The sequence below is a fragment of the Pristiophorus japonicus genome, chromosome 14, assembly GCF_044704955.1.
Source record: "Pristiophorus japonicus isolate sPriJap1 chromosome 14, sPriJap1.hap1, whole genome shotgun sequence".
Lineage (NCBI taxonomy): Eukaryota > Metazoa > Chordata > Chondrichthyes > Pristiophoridae > Pristiophorus > Pristiophorus japonicus.
The window spans coordinates 159,804,810-159,827,341 of NC_091990.1; the positions used below are offsets into that span (position 1 = coordinate 159,804,810).

A 22,532-nucleotide genomic window follows, 5' to 3' on the forward strand; every position below is an offset into this window, starting at 1 on the left:
AAGGAGGTGGGGTAGCTCTGTTAATAAAGGATGATATCAGGGCAGTTGTGAGAGACGATATTGGCTCGAATGAACAAAATGTTGAATCATTGTGGGTGGAGATTAGAGATAGTAAGGGGAAAAAGTCACTGGTAGGCGTAGTTTATAGGCCCCCAAATAATAACTTCACGGTGGGGCGGGCAATAATCAAGGGAATAATGGAGGCATGTGAAAAAGGAACGGCAGTAATCATGGGGGATTTTAACCTACATATCGATTGGTCAAATCAAATTGCACGGGGTAGCCTTGAGGAGGAATTCATAGAATGCATACGGGGTTGTTTCTTCGAACAGTATGTTACAGAACCTACAAGGGAGCAAGCTATCTTAGATCTGGTCCTGTGTAATGAGACAGGAATAATAAACAATCTCCTAGTAAAAGATCCTCTCGGAATGAATGATCACAGTATGGTTGAATTTGTAATACAGATTGAGGATGAGGAAGTAGTGTCTCAAACGAGCGTACTATGCTTAAACAAAGGGGACTACGGTGGGATGAGGCAGAGTTGGCTAAAGTAGACTGGGAACACAGACTAAATGGTGGTACAATTGAGGAACAGTGGAGTACTTTTAAGGAGTTCTTTCATAGTGCTCAACAAAAATATATTCCAGTGAAAAAGAAGGGCGGTAAGAGACGGGATAACCAGCCGTGGATAACCAAGGAAACAAAGGAAAGTATCAAATTAAAATCCAATGCGTATAAGTTGGCCAAGGTTAGTGGGAAATTAGAAGATTGGGAAAATTTTAAACGACAGCAAATAATGAGTAAGAAAGCAATAAAGAAAGGAAAGATAGATTACGAAAGTAAACTTGCGCAAAACATAAAAACAGATAGTAAAAGCTTTTACCAATATATAAAACGGAAGAGAGTGACTAAAGTAAATGTTGGTCCCTTAGAAGATGAGAAGGGGGATTTAATAATGGGAAATGTGGAAATGGCTGAGACCTTAAAACAATTATTTTGCTTCGGTCTTCACAGTGAAAGACACAAAAACCATGCCAAAAATTGCTGGTCACGGGAATTTGGGAAGGGAGGACCTTGAGATAATCACCATCACTAGGGGGGTAGTGCTGGACAGGCTAATGGGACTCAAGGTAGACAAGTCCCCTGGTCCTGATTCAAAGCATCCCAGGATATTAAAAGAGATGGCGGAAGTTATAGCAGATGCATTTGTTATAATCTACCAAAATTCTCTGGACTCTGGGGAGGTACCAGCGGATTGGAAAGCAACTAATGTAATGCCTCTGTTTAAAAAAGGGGGCAGACAAAAGGCAGGTAACTGTAGGCCAGTTAGTTTAACATCTGTAGGGGGGAAAATGCTTGAAGCTATCATTAAAGGAAGAAATAGTGGGACAGCTAGATAGGAATAGTGCAATCAAACAGACGCAACATGGATTCATGAAGGGGAAATCATATTTAACTAATTTACTAGAATTCTTTGAGGATATAACGAGCATGGTGGATAGAGGTGTACCGATGGATGTGGTGTATTTAGATTTCCAAAAGGCATTCGATAAGGTGCCACACAAAAGGTTACTGCAGAAGATAAAGGTACGCGGAGTCAGAGGAAATGTATTAGCATGGATAGAGAATTGGCTAGCTAACAGAAAGCAGAGCGTCGGGATATATGGGTCCTTTCCAGGTTGGAAATCGGTGGTTAGTGGTGTGCCACAGGGATCGGTGCTGGGACCACAACTGTTTACAATATACATAGATGACCTGGAAGAGGGGACAGAGTGTAGTGTAACAAAATTTGCAGATGACACAAAGATTCGTGGGAAAGCGGGTTGTGTAGAGGACACAGAGAGGCTGCAAAGAGATTTAGATAGGTTAAGCGAATGGGCTAAGGTTTGGCAGATGGAATACAATGTCGGAAAATGTGAGGTCATCCACCTTGGAAAAAAAAACAGTAAAAGGGAATATTATTTGAATGGGGAGAAATTACAACATGCTGCGGTGCAGACGGACCTGGGGGTCGTTGTGCATGAAACTCTTTTATCCCAAAAAGTTAGTTTGCAGGTGCAGCAGGTAATCAGAAAGGCGAATGGAATGTTGGCCTTCATTGCGAGAGGGATGGAGTACAAAAGCAGGGAGGTCCTGCTGCAACTGTATAGGGTATTGGTGAGGCCGCGCCTGGAGTACTGCGTGCAGTTTTGGTCACCTTACTTAAGGAAGGATATACTAGCTTTGGAGGGGGTACAGAGACGATTCACGAGGCTGATTCCGGAGATGAGGGGGTTACCTTATGATGATAGATTGAGTAGACTGGGTCTTTACTCGTTGGAGTTCAGAAGGATGAGGGGTGATCTTATGGAAACATTTAAAATAATGAAAGGGATAGACAAGATAGAGGCAGAGAGGTTGTTTCCACTGGTCGGGGAGACTAGAACTAGGGGGCACAGCCTCAAAATACGGGGGAGCCAATTTAAAACCGAGTTGAGAAGGAATTTCTTCTCCCAGAGGGTTGTGAATCTGTGGAATTCTCTGCCCAAGGAAGCAGTTGAGGCTAGCTCATTGAATGTATTCAAATCACAGATAGGTAGATTTTTAACCAATAAGGGAATTAAGGGTTACGGGAAGCAGGCGGGTAAGTGGAGCTGAGTCCACGGCCAGATCAGCCATGATCTTGTTGAATGGCGGAGCAGGCTCGAGGGGCTAGATGGCCTACTCCTGTTCCTAATTCTTATGTTCTTATGTAAATTGGCCACTTGAATTCAATAGTTAAATGTTCGCTTGTTATCATTACTTAACTGTTCACTTTCCATTCTTTCTGAAATGGTCACTTGTTATCGTTACTGAAATGGTGACTTGTTAGCATGACTTAAATGGTCACTTGTTAGCATGACTTAAATGCTCACTTGTTAGCATGACTTAAATGGTCACTTGTTATCATTACTTAAATGGCCACTTGTTCTTTAAAATGTTCAATTTCTTCTTCTAATTTTGGGGGCATTTTGAGGAAAGAGTGGGTTGGTGCGAGGGGTGGGGGGTTGGAGGGAGGGTGTTGTTCATTAGTTCTTAAAAAACAATTTGTTTCTTAATAAAAAAAAATGTTCTACAACTTTTGTACCTTCTCTCTTATTACATAAGTTTTACAATGTACAGTTTTTCATGCATATTGGTTTGTTTATTCTGTTTCCCCACGGAAATGAAACTTTTGTTTAAACGTAATTGTATTTGAACGTTTGAATATCAACAATAATAGTTCATGTGACGCGTTCATTAATGAGCTGCTGATGCAAAAGCTTAGCGGCCGTGTAACTGTCACGGGCTACCGGTCTTCGGGAAAGGTGAGGTGGTACTGGTGCTACATCGCCAGGCTGATTCAGCTCCCCATGTCCTCGTCTGCATCCTCTCCCGCCTGTTCCAACAATATCATTAAATAACTTCACTATGTAAAAGCTTTTACTAAATAATTCCAATATACGAGATCTATTTAACATAAATAAGTTGATAATACCTATTTATATTCCCTGTCCCAAATTTCTGAGTACAATTTGCTTCAATTTTACTCTCTAAATAACTCAGAACTAATTCTCCACCCTTCCTCAGAAGCTAAAAATGGCGTCCGTAGTGCCCATTTCCCTCTCTAAGGCCCTGAAAAAGCAACTATTTTTGAGCACTCTTTTGGGCCTTGCATCGGCCCAGCAAAGTGCATGCTAGGTGCCGAAACTTGGGATGGGCTTTGTGTGGGCGATCATTTGGGCGATCATCTCGGCGATCAAAGTGGAAACTTGGGGGCCTATTTTTCCGGCGATGTTTTGGGCCTAGTTTCCACTTTTTGCTCAAAATGTGCGATAGAGGTCCATTTTGGGCGATAGATGGCCGATGTGAAGTGGACAGTCTCGCCCTTTATTTTTTAATTCCTTTGCAGCGATTCAATAGTTAAGTGCCTTGTGTCTGTTTCGTGATTTTTTTTATTTTTTGGTGTTTCTCCCCCTCCCTAGGTATCGGCCTCGGAGAAAAATTGCAGAAAATTCGTGGTTTCCGCCACGAATCCTCGTGCAACGCTGATTTTTTACCGCTGGGCGCATTTTATCCCGAATAATAGGCCTCGGAAAAATACTGCTATGACCAAAAATGGAATTTCTAGCCCCAAGTTTCCTTCAAGCATGTACTGTTTCAATCACCATCATAAAAGAAAGAGATTCATTCTCCAAAAAACAAAGCATCAATTTGAAATAAACCTCCCTCCCCCACTCCGATATAATACAGAATGCATCTCCATTCTGTCCACAAGACAAAAATGCTATTCCGACAATGATCGTACGCTGCCTGCACAGCAATTACATTTTGAACTAGTGCAGAATCCACGACCAGTATTTAGAGTAGCCTTGCCTGCTTGTGAACCCTTTGCCTTTATGATCACCCAAATCTGTAGATGGCCCTTCCTGTAAGCTTTAGCAGCATGCATTACCTCAATCTTGGTGCCTTTCCTCATACTACTGAAATCCTATACCAATATATTTATTTGAAACCAGTATGTCATGAGTGAAGACCAGGTTTGGTGTGTACTGTCACTGTGAAGAGAGGAAGAGTGAGCCAGTGTACGAGGGAAGTAGTCAGGCAGTGGGCATTGCTTTGTTCTGCCACTGCACACTCTGTGGGCCCAAATTTGGCCAGGAGTTGCTCTGTTTTTTTTCGAGCAACTTGATTTTTCTGGAGTATCTTAAAAATCCTCATTCTGCACATTTAATTTGCACCAATGTAAGTGAGTTAGGATTTTTTTTTAAAGTTTATTTTTTTTTCAAAAGGGGGAGTTACCAGCCGTTTTGGCCATTTAAGCCAGTTTGGACAGCTAATAGTTGCTCCAAACTAACTTAGGCCAGCATTTGTGGCCGCACAGAAAACCCTTGCAGAGAGTTAAGAAATCAGTGCAGGTAAATACATTCTAAAGCACCAAGCACGAAACAAAGCACAACAATAAGCATTCAATAACAAATAAAAAAATACAAGGAAGCTGAGAGGACCTGCACCAAGACTTACAAAGCACAAAAAGGAATAAACAACTAATTAACAAATGAAAAATAGAAGGAACCCTGCACCTGAAGCACCAAGACAAAGTAATAAGCAATTAATCAATCAATAACAAATAAAAACAAAGTAACCTTGTCCAAACTACTCCTAAACAGTCCCTTTCAGTACCTTCAATAGCATTCTTTTGTTGGCTCCTACTTTATTCGAAGCAATGGCATATAAATACTCAGCACAATGTCTAGACCAAGTGCAATGCACTTACTCCATCCATTGTGTGGCCTTGTGAACATTGCCAGCATGATTTGTCTCAATGCTTCCCATTTGTTTCAGACATTGGACACCTAACCTAACGCAATCTACTTCTTCTAAACTGATTCCCTTGTGGAAAACATCAGCATACTAACCAGCTGCAGGGTTTCACTGACAACCTGCTGGGGTTCTGGTTCTCTCAGACCTCATTTTACTGGTGTGGCTGGATAAGGCAGCGGATCGCCGATGAGGGAGCCCATTCTGCCAGGGATAGGGGCGGCGTGCTTTGGCCCCTCCCACACAGTCTGCAGCACACTCACAGATTCTGGGGGCGAGGAGCTACTGCGCATTCGCACACACTCTAGCGCGCATGTGCAGAGGTACCTGCACTGTTTTCAGCGCCAGGACCTGGCTCCGCCCCTGAATCCAGTTGCCACGCTATGCCACCATGGAGGAGAGGCTGGCGAGTGGCCAAACTAGGCCCGAAGATTTTTGGCGCCCTTGGGAGTTCTACAAAAGCGGCGCACCTCTGGTGAGTGTGCCAGAAATCTGTACTGGCCAAATTTGGGCCCTATTAATGGGGCAATGTCAGCACCTGTTGAATAGAGAGTTTTGCCCATTACTCTCTGGTTTCAATACAGTATGGGCCTCCCAACAATCTGCAGAACCAGCTTTACACCGTCTGCTGAAATCTCACACATGGACCATCCAGTTCTCAGTGGTAAAGCTGAGCTCAGCACCATGTAGGTAAAATTGTGTCAAGGGTTTGAGTCTATGGAGATGGGTTGGTGCTTCAAGTCCCCTCCTTCTCCCTCCCATCCCAATACATTGCTTCTGTGTCCACTGCAGCTTTCCCAAAGGATCAAGTACCATTTTGAGAAAAAAATCCAGTGCACAAAAGAATGGGACCACCCAGCATTTTAGCACCTCATTTGAGATCACAGTGATCTGAATACAACACTAAAATGACAAGAACTTGCTATGGCGACTTTAACGTAGTACAATATCCCAAGGCGCTTCACAGGAGCATTAGCAAAAGAACTTAACACCGAGACACATAAGGAGTTATTAGGGCAGGTGAGCAAAAGCTTGGTTAAAGAGGTAGGTTTTAAAGGAACATCTTAAAGGAGGAGAGAATAAACAGACCGAGATGTTTAGGGAGGGTATTTCAGAGCTTAGGGCCAAGGCAGCTGAAGGCACGGCCGCCAATGGTGGAACGACTAAAATCAGGGATGCGCAAGAGGTCAGAATTAAAGGAGTGCAGATATTGGTTGGATATTACTGTATTCGGAACAAAAGACCCTCACCAAAAAGTTGAGTTGAATTTATTCTTAATGGACTACAATTCAGACTTTTTGGTTGCAGATTCAGAAGAATTTGATTTTATAGTTTAGCTTCTGTTTTGGACTACAAAGAAAATGATGGATCCATCCTGTGGCAGTTTGTCCTTTAGCACTGGTAAGTACTTGAAGCAACAGTTTAGCCATATATTTACTTTGGCACTAGAAAGCTGAAAGGGATCCAACATTTACCCAAATCAGTCTGACATCCCGGGTAAAGGTGTTGAATTCTACTGCATTGTTGAAAGGATAAATGACACTAATGGTTTTAGAAGTACTGACTGCACCACACAAAAATGGTAGTAGGTGTGGGGGAGGGGGAGGAGGCGGGAAATAGTTGCAAAGTCAGTATGGTCTAGACTTGAATATAAGCCAAATTTTGACATTTCTGTGGCACATGTTAAAGGTCATTCCCCATGCAGCTAGAAGCTCAAAGACCTCAAATGTTTCAACATTACTGACTTGGAAAGATTTATATTCCCTCAAATAATTATGCTTTTAGATAAATCTTTTAACAAGAAAGTCGTGCTTTGTACTATATTGCAATGAAGGAAAGGGGACCTCAAGTAAACGGTCTTTTTCTTCAACATAGTCCCTATGCCTTTCTGTCTGCATGTATAAACAACTCCAGGTAAATTATATCCCTTGAAATTCACTTCTAAGCTGTCTTTATATTATTCTTTTGCCACTGGCTCTCAATCCTCAAGTCTCAGGTGTAAGATAAATTCGCTGGATTACTTAAGGCAGGTCGACTCATTTTTAAATGAGGTTTTCCACGCTATCACCGGTCTATCTGATTCCAATAATTACGCTGTTCCAGTGATAGCACATTCTTAGTGGTGGCATTGTGACATAAACGCTGGATGTTTTGGGCATCATGACAGACTCTTGGTTGACATCACACCAATGCATTGCCACATGCATAATGGCCAGAATGTCATGGCTGGTCTGTGCACGTTCACTTTGCAGCTGGTTCGCACAGAGCCCGAATGCACAATTTGGACATAAACGGCAATAGCAACACACTTAGGTCACAGTTCTGAGAGCCGGGCAACATAGGAATGAACAGGGGTAGGCCATTCAGCACCTCGAATTGTCAGCTGTGGCTCAGTGGGCAGCACACTCGCCTCTGAGTCAGAAAGTTGTGAGCTCAAGTCCCACTTCAGGGACTTCAGCACATAAATCTAGGCTGACACTCCAGTGCAGTGCTGAGGGAGTGCTGCACGATTGGAGGTGCCATCTTTCGGATGAGGCGTTAAACCAAGGCCCCATTTGCTCTCTCAGGTGGACGTAACAGATCCCATGGCACTATTTCAAAGAGCAGGGGAGTTATCCCTGGTGTCCTGGCCAATATTTATCCCTCAATCTACATAACTAAAAAAAAATTATCTGGTCATTATTATACTGTTGCTTGTGTGAGCTTGCTTGTGTGCAAATTGGCTGCCGCATTTCCTACATTACAACAGTCATCATTATCATCATAGGCAGTCCCTCAGAATCGAGGAAGACTTGCTTCCACTCTCAACAAGAGTTCTTAGGTGGCTGTATTGTCCAATATGAGAACCACAGTCTCTGTCACAGGTGGGACAGATAGTCATTGAGGGAAGGGGTAGGTGGGACTGGTTTGCCGCATGCTCTTTCCGCTGCCTGCGCTTGATTTCTGCATGCTCTCAGCGATGAAACTCGAGGTGCTCAGCGCCCTCCCGGATGCACTTCCTCCACTTAGGGCGGTCTTTGCCCAGGGTCTCCCAGGTGTCGGTGGGGATATTGCACTTTATCAGGGAGGTTTTCAGGGTGCCCTTGAAACACTTCCACTGCCCACCTTTGGCTCGTTTGCCGTGAAGGAGTTCAGAGTAGAGCGCGTGCTTTGGGCGTCTCGTGTCTGGCATGCGAACCATGTGGCCCGCCCAACGGAACTGATCAAGTGTGACTACACTCCAAAAGTACTTCATTGGCTGTAAAGCGCTTTGAGACGTCTGGTATTCGTGAATACCAGACGTCTCAAAGCGCTCAAGTCTTTTTGTTTTCTTTGTTTCGAGTCTGTTCCACCATCCAATTAGACCATGACTAATCTGTACCTCAATTCAATTTACAGTACCTGGCTTTGATCCATAATCAGGACAAAAGCAGGTCAAATTAATCCATCCATTCACTGCATAATTGCGGAAAAGAACAAGTCAGAGCAAATAAAGACGCAACCAGTGACAGACAAAGCTGCAACAACAAACATTTTTGATTCAACATGCTACTGTGAATTTTTCACATTTCATTCAAGAAGTGTAGTCTCTTCAAGAAATCAGCTGTGGACGACAACACCTCCTCTTTCAACATCAAGATTCCTACCTGTCTGCATCACCCAGGCCGACAGATGTATTGCGCTGGACGTTCTCTCGCACGGCAGCCATCCCATCCGGCAAGCGGTTAAGTCGACGAGTATAAAGTCCCAACCCACCATCCGTCAAGTATCTGGAAGAGAAAAGAAATATGCTGTTTTCAGCTGTGATGCAACAGATCAGTGCAGCCAATCCCTGGAATAGGATCTTGGCATGCTGAGAACATCATTGATTGGTAGGACTCCACATTCCACTTATTTCAATGCGATACAGGGCACATGTATTTGTACATCTGGTGTTGCTTTCTTCTGAACTATGACTGCAACAAATCTAGGGGAAAATATGTTTATCGGCAATGGTGTGCTGACACCATGTCACCAGTATGCCACAGTTAAACAAGAGGTTACAGGGGGCAAGAGCAAGATCTCAAATTTTAACTACATACTCGCTGCAGTTTTCAAAATGTATTAAATCTTCATTTCAACATGTTAGTTGGTGTAATGGATGCATCTGTGAGTCTGCTCAAAGGGTTTGTAGAGCGCAGCCTGGACCTGGCCAAGGTGCATTAACAGGTGCAGGCAGAGGGCAGTCGAGGTGATCGTTCAGCCCGACTGCCTGCCTCTCTTCTGCGGCTATGTTTGCGCCAGGGTATCTCTGGAGATGGAGCACGGGGTGTCCATCGGTATACTCGCGGCCTTAGGCGAGAGGTGGGCACCAGAGGGACTGGAGTGCATCATTTCAACAGGGAACAAAATTTTTATTTAATTTGATTTGTTAAGGTTCCCTTTAACATTTGTTAGTTACTTTGTGTTTTTTTGTGCTCTTACAAAAGGGTAAATTTGTATTAACGTTCTACCCAAAATAGTTGTTGAGCTTAGCCAGTCACATGATGTTCACAAGACTCAATAAAACTCCAGTCAGTTGGGTCTAGGTCATCCATGATGAGGTATACAGTTGTGAGCCTAGTGGATGAACTGGTAATGTGTAATTTGATTGTTAAACCTGTGTTAATAAACCAACTAGTTCTTAATAGCAATGTATTGCTATGAATTCTTAAGTAAAAAACCCATGAAGCAAATACATTACATTTGGAAATAAGCGATATAACACATTAGGAAGAGAAGCGCAGTAAAGAATATCACTCTCCATACAGGTTACCAGCATAATGTAGGTATCACTGACCCTTACACGTCTATTTATTTATCTGTTATTTATTTCACCTAATCCCACATTTTAAATTCCTTACATTTCTTAATATAATACCATATTTGCTTTAGTTCGATTGACTAATTTCTCTTAGTGCATTATTTTTCTTTCTCAATATTGTTTCTCACACCCAGTCTCTTTCCAAAGTTCCTCTGCAATAATCACAATTCATTCACCATCTCTCTTTGCTCCTTTTTCTGGGTTTTTCTGATGTCCTGATCAGGAATTTTAATGCCTTCATCCCCCCTCCATAACCTCATTTTGCCATCGCCGCGTTCTGTCCTGGTCTCCAATCTTGCTCCACACCTCTGAACTTTAAAAGAAAATCTCTCATTGCAACCAAACTATTCAACAACTCTTTATTACATGAAGAAAATGAAGTTCATGAAGCAATAAACTTCAGCAACAGATGCCTCGTTTATGAGCTCCTCCTCAAAGCTGACAGACTACACTTGGAGTAAGCCACAGAAGGTACTCTCTCAGACCATCAATCACTGGTGATTTGCAGAATTAGCAACCATTCAAAACAAGACCAGATCTATCGGTGCAACAGGGTAAATGGGTATGGGGTGAATACCAATGGGACATGAATGTGTTCATGTTCGAGTCTTAGTGGGCTGCTCCCAGTGTATGGCATTTACACACCAAGCGATGTAAAACCAGTCTTCCCAGCAGCTCATCAAGTTTACATTGCCACTGGGTGTACAGTACCGAATGGCAGTGCAAACACTCTAATAAGGCCAGTGAACAGTTTGATTTTCGATTGCCGATGAAGCCCCGTAATTTAGTAGAAGAAACAGAAGCCACAAACTATTAGCATTTCCTCTCATAACATTTCGAAAATCAAGACACAGACAACCAAGAGACGGATACTTCCAACAGCTGGTGAGAACTCACAACGGGTGTACGGTATCCTTTATCTGAGACAGTCCAAATCAACTTGGAACGCATGATCACCCATATATGGGGTTTTTGAGGTAGGTTGGGTCTCCAAGATAAATGGAACCAACCACAACGCTTAACAGTTTCCAGGACAAGCTACCGACAAATTCATAGACAGAAGCCTGTATTTTAACCCCTGCCCCACCCTCTCCAGGCTCCACAAGGAAACATAAGGCTTCCTTCCCCAACCACGATTGCCTAACCTCCCATCATTGGTTCCAAGCCAGAGACTCCAGTCACCCACATCTAATTTCCGCGCACCGGCCTGACATCATCCACGCCAGGTTCAGGTGGGAATCGGGCCTGGTATATTTACAGAGGAACACAGGAACAGGAGTGGGCCATTTAGGCCATTGAGCCTGTCCTGCCATTCAATGAGATCATGGCTGATCTGTGACATAGAAACATAGAAACATAGAAAATAGGTGCAGGAGTAGGCCATTCGGCCCTTCTAGCCTGCACCGCCATTCAATGAGTTCATGGCTGAACATTCAACTTCAGTACCCCATTCCTGCTTTCTCGCCATACCCCTTGATCCCCCTAGCAGTAAGGACCTCATCTAACTCCTTTTTGAATATATTTAGTGAATTGGCCTCAACAACTTTCTGTGGTAGAGAATTCCACAGGTTCACCACTCTCTGGGTGAAGAAGTTCCTCCGCATCTCGGTCCTAAATGGCTTACCCCTTATCCTTAGACTGTGACCCCTGGTTCTGGACTTCCCCAACATTGGGAACATTCTTCCTGCATCTAACCTGTCTAACCCCGTCAGAATTTTATATGTTTCTATGAGGTCCCCTCTCATTCTTCTGAACTCCAGTGAATACAAGCCCAGTTGATCCAGTCTTTCTTGATAGGTCAGTCCCGCCATCCCGGGAATCAGTCTGGTGAACCTTCGCTGCACTCCCTCAATAGCAAGAATGTCCTTCCTCAGGTTAGGAGACCAAAACTGTACACAATACTCCAGGTGTGGCCTCACTCCATATATTTGCCCATTTCCCTTAATACCTTTAGTTAACAAAAATCGATCAATCTCAGATTTAAAACTAACAACTGATCTAGTATCAATTGCTGTTTGCGGAAGAGAGCTCCAAACTTTGCGTGTAGAAGTGTTTCCTAATTTTACTGTAAGGTCTGGTTCTAAATTTTAGACTATGCCTCCGAGTCCTGGACTCCCCAACCAGTGGAAATAGTTTCTCTCTATCTCCACTATCTGTTCCCTACATTACAACAGTGACTACACTTCAAAAGAATTGGCTGTAAAGCGCTTTGGGACGTCTGGTGGTCGTGAAAGGTGCTATACAAATGCAAGTCTTTCATTTTTCCCCTTAATATCTTGGAAATTTTGATCAAGTCATCCCTTAACCTTTTAAGGGAATACAACGCTAATTTGTGTAATCTCTCCTCGTAATTTAACCTTTGGAGTCCAGGTATCATTCTGTTAAATCTACACTGCACTCACTCCAAGGCCAATATATTGTTGCTAAGGTGTGGCCCCCAGAATTGCGCACAGTACTCCAGGTGTGGTCTAACTTGATTTCTGCCCCCAAATGAGGACTGAGGTTTAAAATGGCCCAGGCCTTACTTCGGCGAGCCCCATGTTCGCCTGCTCCCGGTTAAAATTAGGGCGAGTGTTTCTTTTTGCTCAAAACGGGGTAAGTACTCTCCCTCTCTAGGGAGAGTCTTCACTTACCATAGAGCTGAAGCACAGTTTGCAATAAGCAAGACTGACAGACCTCAAAGTGTACACAAGGATACTGTATGAGCTAAACCAGATAAAACCATCAACTTACCAATCTTGCCACTGCTTGCCCAGCAAGGATCACCCTATTAGGACATTAGCTTGTAGTTACCTAGAGGTAAGTGAGAAGAATCCCAGCTCCTACCGATAGTTCCATCCCTCCATTAACCAGTAATGAGGCAGGCTGATAAATCAGTTATCAAGAATGCTCTCGAGTACTGTTGTCTTGTCCGTTAGGTATCGCATAATAAAGTCTGCCACAGACAGTCAAGTGAGATCGAACTTTCCTTTACCAGGCATGTCCTCTTGGAACCAATTCCGCCCCAAAGTGACTTCATTTACCCTCTCCTTCTCTCCAGCTGTTTATTACGAGACCAGGATTGTGGCCTTGCCTGTCAACAGCAGGAACCAAGTCCTCTTCATGTCAAACAGCACCATTTACCACAAAATGTGCGAAATGTACCTTTTTTGAGGCCTGTTAGCGCCTCTGGGAGGTGGAAGAGACTTTTCGCCCGGGGCGGGTGGGCGCTACTGGCTCCCGGGAAATTGCTGGGAGTTGCAGAGGCACCCAAATGGATGTACCACCTCCTGACCCCAAGCTTGAATATATTTAATGGACGCGAATCTCATCGCCATCTCTCTTCAGAGCAGAACACTGGACTTGGCAGGGCTTGAGCACTTCCTGGAGCGCTGTGAGGCTGGTAACCTCTGGAGGTGGCCAAAAATAATTTTTTTTTTTTTAAAAAGAGTTTTACTTCAAAAATCTTGCCTAGACCAATGGAATCAATCATCCTGCAATAGATTGCATGAGCTGAGGTGGTCTGTCAAATTACATAATAACATAAGAAATGGGAGCAGGAGTAGGCCCCTCGAGCCTGCTCCGCCATTCAATAAGATCATGGCTGATCTAATCATGGCCTCAACTCCACTTCCCTGCCCGCTCCCCATTACTCGCGACTCCCTTTTCGTTCAAAAATCTGTCTATATCTCCACTTTAAATATATTCAATGACCCAGCCTCCACAGCTCTCTGAGGCAGAAAATTCCACAGATTCACGACCCTCGAGAAGAAATTTCTCCTCATTTCCATTTTAAATGGGCGACCCTTTATTCTGAAACTATGCCCCCAGTTCTAGATTCCCCCACGTGCATCTGCGTAGCGCTGAATCTTTTACCCCACTGGCGCTCCGGGAACAGTGCCTAAAATTGGAGCGCGCGAGATTGCGCTCCACTTTCTTTGAGCGGCAGGCACGGAAAGTCCCAGCCCCAACTGGTTACTGCCCCCAATCGGGGCGCAGGTGAATTTTATCCCCTTGGACTTCGCAATTCAAATAAGGTTACTAATGTAAAAAATATATATATTTTGCAATTGCATATTCTGCTGCCTCCTCTTAAAAGCTTCGGGGTGTGGTTGATATTCCTCCCAGAGCTTCTTAGTGCGTCATGCAGGGAGTTGCCAAGTACAACTGTGCCTGCAATTCCCAGGATTACGTAGGATTACAAAGGATATACAGCACAGAGACAAGCCATTCGGCACAAACAGTCCATGCCAGCATTTAAGCTCCACTCGAGATTCTTCTCGTCTTTCCTCCTCAAAATCTATCATCATAACCTTCACAGAAACATAGAAAATAGGTGCAGGAGTAGACCATTCGGCCCTTCTAGCCTGCACCGCCATTCAATGAGTTCATGGCTGAACATGCAACTTCAGTACCCCATTCCTGCTTTCTTGCCATACCCCTTGATCCCCCTAGTAGTAAGGACTTCATCTAACTCCTTTTCGATTCCCTTCTCCCTCATATGCTTATTAAGCCTCCCCTAAAATGCATCTATACCATTAGCTTCAACCCCTCCACAGTCTCACCACTCTTTGGGTAAAGAAGTTTCTTCTGAATTCCCTATTGGATTTTTTGGTGACCATCTTATATTGATGGCCTCTAGTTATGTTCTTCCCCACAAGTGGAAACATTCTCTCTGTATCCACTCTGTCAAGACCTTTCATAATTTTAAAGACCTCTATTAGGTCACCCCTCAGCCTTCTATTTTCAAGAGAAAAGAGACCCAGCCTGTTCATCCTTTCCCGATATGTATACCCTCGCATTTCTGGTATCATCCTTGTAAATAAGAACATGAACATAAGAAATAGAAGCAGGAGTAGGCCATTTGGCCCCTCAAGCCTGCTCCGCCATTTAATAAGACCATGGCTGATCTGATCATGGACTTAGCTCCACTTCCCTGCCCGCTCCCCATAACCCTTTATTCCCTTATCGCTCAAAAATCTGTCTATCTCTGCCTTAAATATATTCAATGACCCAGCCTCCACAGCTCTTTGGGGAATAGAATTCCACAGATTTACAATCCTCTGAGAGAAGAAATTTCTCCTCATCTCAGTTTTAAATGGGCAGCCCCTATTCTGAGACTATGCCCGCTAGTTTTACTTTCTCCTATGAGTGGAAATATCCTCTCTGCATCCACCTTGTCGAGCCCCCTCATTATCTTATATGTTTCGATAAGATCACCTCTCATTCTTCTGAACTCCAATGTATATAGGCCCAACCTACTCAACCTATCTTCATAAGTCAACCCCCTCATCTCCGGAATCAATCTAGTGAACCTTCTCTGAACAGCCTCCAATGCAAGTATATCCTTCCTTAAATACGGAGACCAAAACTGTACGCAGCACTCCAGGTGTGGCCTTACCAATACCCTGTAGAGTTGTAGCAGGACTTCACTGCTTTTATACTCTATCCCCCTTGCAATAAAGGCCAACATTCCATTTGCCTTTCTGATTACTTGATGTACCTGCATACTAACTTTTTGTGCTTCATGCACAAGGCCCCCCAGGTCCCTCTGTACTGCAGCACTTTGCAATTTTTCTCCATTTAAATTATAATTTGCTTTTCTATTTTTTCTTCTCTGCACCCTCTCCAGTGCCTCTGTATCCTTTTTATAATATGGCAACCAGAACTGTACGCAGTACTCTAAAGAGTGATCTAACCAAGGTTCGATACAGGTTTAGCATAATTTTCCTACTTTTCAATTCTATCCTTCGAGAAATAAACCCTCATGCTTGGTTTGCTCTTTTTATGGCCTTGCTAACCTGTTATTGATTTGTGTATTTGTACTCCAAGATCCCTTTGTTCCTCTACCCACCTACTCGCACCCTCCAAGTAATGTGACCTCCCTATTCTTCCTACCAAAATGTAATAACTCACATTTAGCTGTGTTGAACTTCATTTGTCAATTATATGCTCATCCTGCAAGTTTATTAATGTCCTCCTATAATTTGTGGCAGTCCTCCTCAGTGTTGACTATCCCCCCCAATTTGGTGTCATCTGCAAATTTAGAAATTATATTTTTGATTCCAAAGTCTAAATCATTAATTTAAATTGTGAACAGTGGTCCCAGCACTGATCCTTGTGGAACACCACTACTCACCTTCTGCTACTGTGAATAGCTGCCCTTTACCCCTACTCTCTGCTTTCTGTCTTGAAGCCAGCTAGCTATCCATTCTGCTACTTGTTCCCTAACTCCACATTCTCTGACCTTGGTCATCAGTCTATTATGGGGTACCTTATCCAAAGACTTTTGGAAATCTAGCTAGATTATATCTACTGCATTACGCTTATCTACTCTCTCTGTTACCTCTTCAATGAGGATGTGGCAGTCTGAGTATGTGCAATGTTGAGAATCTCGCAGCCTGCATCATTGTGATACACATTAAATGGTACGACACTGAAAAGTGCAGAGGAATAAAGGGACCTTGGAGTGTAGGTGCACAGCTCCCTAAGGGTATCAGGCCAGGTAGATAAGGTGGTTAAGAAGGCATATGGAATACTTGCCTTTATTAGTCGAGACATGAAATACAAGAGCAGAGAGGTTATGCTTGAACTGTATAAAACACTGGTTAGGCTGCAACTGGAGTATTGTGTGCAGTTCTAGTCACCACATTACAGGAAAGATGTGATTGCACTGGAAAGGGTGTAGAGGAGATTTACAAGAATGTTACCTGGACTGGAGAATTTTGGCTTTGAGGAAAGATTGGAGATGCTGGGTCTGTTTTCTTTGGAACAGAGGAGGCTGAGGGGAGACCTGATTGAGGTGTATAAAATGATGAGTGGCCTGGATAGAGTGGCTAGGAAGGACCTGTTTCCCTTGGCAGAGGGACATATATTTAAAGTAAAGGGGGAAGTTTAAAGGAGATATGAGGGGAAATTTCTTCACTACCAGAAGGTAGTGGGGGTCTGGAACTCACTGCCTGAAAAGGTGGTAGAGGCAGAAACCCTCACCACATTAAAAAAATACTTGGATGTGCACTTAAAGTGCTGTACCATGCAGGGCTATGGACCTAGAGCTGGAAAGTGGCAGACCAAAAGGCTGGATAGCTCTTGGTCGGCCGGCGCAGACATTATGGGCCTAAATGGCCTCCTTCTGTGCTGTAAATTTCTATGATTCTATGATTCAGTTTGACAACTCCAAAAAGTAATTAGGGCTTCCCTCAAGCTGCAAAAGTGTTTCGGGCTTTGTTTTTCCAAATTAATTCAAAACAAGCTGGAGTGTTACCTTTAAAATGTGTTTCGAGTCAAGATTTGACAGGAAAACTAGCTGGGATTTTCTGCTCCAGTGGAATCCCAGCTTAAACTGGGGGCGGGGGACCGGGGACAGGGACGGGGGGGGGGGATGAGGATTTCTGCCAACTCACAGCAACCTTCTGACCCCAAGATGACATCAGCTTGAATATATTCAATGAGCGCGAATCTCATCTCCAATTCTCTTCAGAGCGGAAAAATGGATTTGGCAGGACGTCAGCACCTCTCGTAGCCTTGTGAGGCTGGCCACCTCTGGAGGTGGCCAAAAATATATTTTTTAAATAGTTTTACTTCAAAAATCCAGCCTAGACCAATGGAATCAATCATCCTGCAATAGATTGCACGAGCCAAGGTGGTCCGTCAAATAATAATTTAATCTCTATAGCAACCCTGGATACCAGAAACGCATTGGCATTCCTTATGTCCAGTGTCGCTATGGTACAAATGATAAGAAATCCATCATAGTCACACGGTTTGCACATCTTTGGAATATAACTGCCCATATTAGGATGGATGTCTTCAAAATCCCCATTACTTCCGAATAAAATTCCCAGGATTTTTCAATGCAACCCTGTAGAACATCCAGTTAGTATTTTCAGGTGCTTATTTTTGATTACATTACCTGCCTTTTTTTTTTGCTAGTACCGGAAATTTAAAAAAAAACAACCACACAATTTATTTATGCACGATGGTATCAATTTATTTATCTAACAACAGAAGGCAAAGAGAATACTAATTGTCTTCCAGGAACCGAAACAAGACTTGCTTACAATCTCTGCTTAGGACACTTGCAAACTTCTTTCCATTTCTTTTAAACTGGAGATTTGCAGCTCACCCACTTCCTCCCTTACCTAGAATATCATCAAATTTACAGTACAGAAACAGGTCATTTGGCCCAACTGGTCCATGCCAGTGTTTGTGCTCCTCACGAGCCTCCTTAACAACAACCTGTATTTATACAGCACATTTAACGTAGTAAAACGTCCCATGGTGCTTCACAGGAGTATTAAAGACAAAAAATTTGACACCGAGTCATACAAGGAGAAATTAGCGCAGATGACCAAAAGCTTGGTCAAAGAGGTAGGTTTTAAGGAGCATCATTAAGATGAAAGAGAGGTAGAGAGGTTTAGGCAAGGAAATCCACAGCTTAGGGCCGAGGCAACAGAAGGCATGGCCACCAATGTTTGAAAGATTATAATCAGGGATGTTCAAGAGGGCAGAATTAGAGGAGCGCAGAAATCACGGGGGGGATGTGGGGCTGGAGGAGATTAATCATCATAGGCAGTCCCTCGGAATCGAGAAAGACTTGCTTCCACTCTTAGTGATTTCTTAGGTGGCTGAATAGTCCAATATGAGAACCACAGTCTCTGTCACAGGTGGTACATTCAGTCGTTGAGGGAAGGGATGGCCTGGAGGCGGCTCAAGTTGTGAGGCGCCAGCTCCTGAGGGAGGTTTCGGGGCTTGGCGCTGATGAGGAATTCCGTCTGGACGGGGGTCAGTTTCGACAGCACTACAACTTTTTTGCTGTGAATAATTAAATCAAGTGCCCCCTGATTAAGGGGGAGGAGCACACAAACACTTTCAAACAAGTGCCCCCTTGATTTTTTTTTTTTTTGAGGGCACTAAAATACAATGGCTAAAAGGGCGGGGGGAGGGGCACTAAAACCAGCACAATAAACAAATAAAACTTCAGACAAAAAACATCAAATTAAGATTTGGTTGCCGGGGGTGATGATGCACTCCAGTCCGGCGCCCACCTCTCACGGAAGGCCGTGAGCATGCCGGTGGACACCCCGTGCTCCATCTCCAGGGACACCCTGGCTCGGATGTAACCGTGGAAGAGAGGCAGGCAGTCGGGCTGAACGACCCCCTCGACCGCCCGCAGCCTGGACCGGCTGATGGCCCCCTTGGCCATGCCCAGGAGCAGTCCTACGAGAAAGCCCTCGGACCTACCCGCTCCCCTCCGCACAGGGTGCCCAAAGATCAGGAGTGTGGGACTGAAGTGCAACCAGAATTTGAGCAGCCGCCCCGTCAAATAATGGAACAAGGGCTGCAACCTCACACAGTCCATAAAAACATGGAACACGGACTCTTCCAGACCGCAGAAATTGCAGGCGGCCTGGGAGCCTGTGAACCGACTTAAAAACTTATTGCACGGGACTGCTCCGTGCAATACCCTCAGGCCCAGTCCCCAATAAATAGAGGGCGGACTCCCCCATAGAGTGCACTCCATTGGGGACCCCCGCCTCCTCCGGACAGCAAGATGGTGCGCCATGGCGTGTCCGGATGGCAGACGAGGATAGCAATGTGAAGAGTGTGTAAGAGCAGCCCGTACAGGAATCCCCTCCATGCAGAACTGAAAGGCATGGAAGGGATTTCCCGGAGGAGGCTCAAGTTGTGAGACGCTGCCAAGGGAGGTTTCGGCGCTTGGCGCCGATGAGGAATTCCGTCCGGATGGGGGTCAGTTTCGACAGCTCTGCAAACCTGTGAGCATACTCACAGGTGCATACATTACAGAGATCAAATGTGCTGGTTTGTATTAGTGGCTGGCTCCAGAGTGAGTGTCTGAAGGATGCTGTTCTTCTAAATTTACTTTCAAATTGTGGTTTGAGTCTCCCTGTAAACCAATGCGGGGGTGTGTAGGATCCGTTCCTCCCCCACAACAGTAAAAATTGGACTATTAAATATAAAAACTCAGAACTGCATCACAGCCCGCAGAAGAGTTGGGCAAGAAACGGTTAATTCAGCCATTGCAGCCGAAGACCATGAACCCTCAGAACAATGGCACAGATTGTTATACCAATGGTTTCTGTCTGAAAAGATACAGGAACATTCACATATTCATTTAGCTGAAGTGGTTACATTGTTAAAGAAGCTAACCTTAGACCATGGCTCCAGAAAGGCTGATATCAGCGTAGGCCTAACCCACGTGCAGCAGAGCAGGTCTCCAGTCGTCCTGCCTATAAAGGTCTATCTCTGTAAAGCCCGTGTGGTGACTGATGTGCAACGGCCACCACACGTTAAAAAAATCCACGCACAGGTATCTTCCACCCCTTCAATTGGAGTTCAGGACTGGAATATCGGTCCTTCATTGAAACATCTGTGAACTCATCCCTTTTGGTGTGGAAGCAAGTCATCCTTGTTCGAGAGAACCTACGATGATGGGTGGAACTGGTTTGCCGTACGCTCTTTCCGCTGCCTGCGCCTGATTTCTGCATGAGCTCGGCGATGAGACTTGAGGTGCTCAGCACCCTCCCGGATGCACTTCCTCCACTTTGGGTGATCTTTGGCCAGGGACTCCCAGGTGTCAGTGGGGTTGTTACACTTTATCAGGGAGGCTTTGAGGGTGTCCTTGCAACGTTTCCTCTGCCCACCTTGGCTCGTTTGCCGTGAAGGAGTTCCGAGAGATAGGGAGGGATGAGGCCATAGAGGGATTTGAAAACAAGGATGAGAATTTTGAAATTGAGGCATTGCTTAACCGGGTGCCAATGCAGGTCAGCGAGCACAGGGGTGATGGGTGAACAGGACTTGGCGCAAGTTAGGACGCGGGCAGCCGAGTTTTGGATCACCTCAAGTTTACGTAGGATAGAATGTGGGAGGCCAGCCAGGAGTATGTTGGAATAGTCAAGTCTAGAGGTAACAATGGCATAGATCAAGGTTTCAGCAGCAGATAAGGCAAATCTTAACCGATAAGGGAATAAGGGGTTATGGGGAGCGGGCAGGGAAGTGGACATGAGTCCATGATCGGATCAGCCATGATCGTATTAAATGGCGGAGCAGGTTCGAGGGGCCGTATGGCCTACTCCTGCTCCTCTTTCTTATGTTCTTATAAGCTGAAGCAAGGGCAGAGTCGGGCAATGTTCCGGAGGTAGAAATAGGCGGTCTTAAGTTATGCTGCGGATATGTGGTCGAAAGCTCCTTTCAGGGTCAAATATGACACCAATGTTATGAACAGTCTGGTTCAGCCTCAGACAGATGTTAGGGAGAGTGATGAAGTCAGTGGCTAGGGAACGGAGTTTATGGTGGGGACTGAAAACAATGGATTTGGTCTTCCCAATATTTGGTTTCACATCTAGGAGTATGATGTACTTACGAGAGAGATTACATCGCAAACGATCTCCCATTGCATTGTTCACAGTGAATCGGGTGTTACGTTGTTGCAAGGCAAATGCTTTGCAGAAAAAAACATTTTGCCTGATTTTGGGCCCAATTTTGGCCATGACTTGCATCAATTTTTTTGGAGTACGTTGTTTTTTCTGGCAAAAGTAAAAAAATGCCATTTTCTCCCAAAAATTTGCTCCAGAGTTAGTCAGTTAGGTACGATTTTTTAAAATTCCTTTCTTTTTCCAAAAGGGAACACTTACGCCAATTGTGGCCATTTATGCTACTTTGGCCAGCTAAAACTTACTCCAAATCGACTTAGGTCAGCGTATGTGGCCAGCTCTGAAAAACCTTGTGGGCAGTTAAGAAATCGGCGCAGGTTAGTACATTTAAAACACCGAGACTTACAAACACTAAACAAACCACAAAAAGTAATAAGCAATCAATCAATAACAAATAAAAAATAGAAGTCGTACCTTTATGCCAGATTCAAGTTTTTTTTTTTTTTAAAAGTTCCCTCCTGACCCCAAAACACTCTTTTTCTCCCCCCCACCAAAACACTCTTTCTCCTCTCTTCCCCACCCGCAATCAAAACTCTCAAGCACAACCATCAATAAATAAAAAATAAAACTGAAGTCCTACCTCGGCCTGGGAACTCAGCAGGCCGACCGACCGGTGCGGGAAGCCACGTGGCCGGGGATAGAGTACGGCGAAGATCGGGGCATCCCTTCTGCCGGGAATAGGGGCTACGAGCATCGGGCCCTGCTCACAGCCCGCAGGACACGCTGGGAGGGCGGGAGCATGCGCGCAAACTTCACTGCGCATGCGCTCAGCTTCCGGCAGTGCTTTCTGTACTGGCCTGTTGCTCCGCTCCCCCATTTCACTAGCTACACCACGCTGGGACACCGGAGAGTCGGCAGAGCGAGCAGGATGGGGCCCCTTTTTTCCGGTGCCATTTCCAGCGCGCAAAGTCGGCGCATTTAAGGTAAGTGCGCTGAAAAAAGGGGTTGGGGAAAAT

General features: G+C 44.6%; 1 protein-coding gene across 8 annotated transcripts in view; it reads right to left on the bottom strand.

Moving 5' to 3' along the window:
- The window catches only part of nav2a (neuron navigator 2a), a 440,534-nt gene that overhangs the window by 199,541 nt on the left and 218,461 nt on the right, over positions 1–22,532 (bottom strand). For all 8 annotated transcript variants that reach the window (XM_070899720.1, XM_070899724.1, XM_070899722.1 and 5 more), the window contains one exon: positions 8,949–9,071. In XM_070899720.1, coding sequence (XP_070755821.1) covers positions 8,949–9,071 — 123 coding nt within the window. The remainder of the gene's footprint in view (positions 1–8,948; positions 9,072–22,532) is intronic.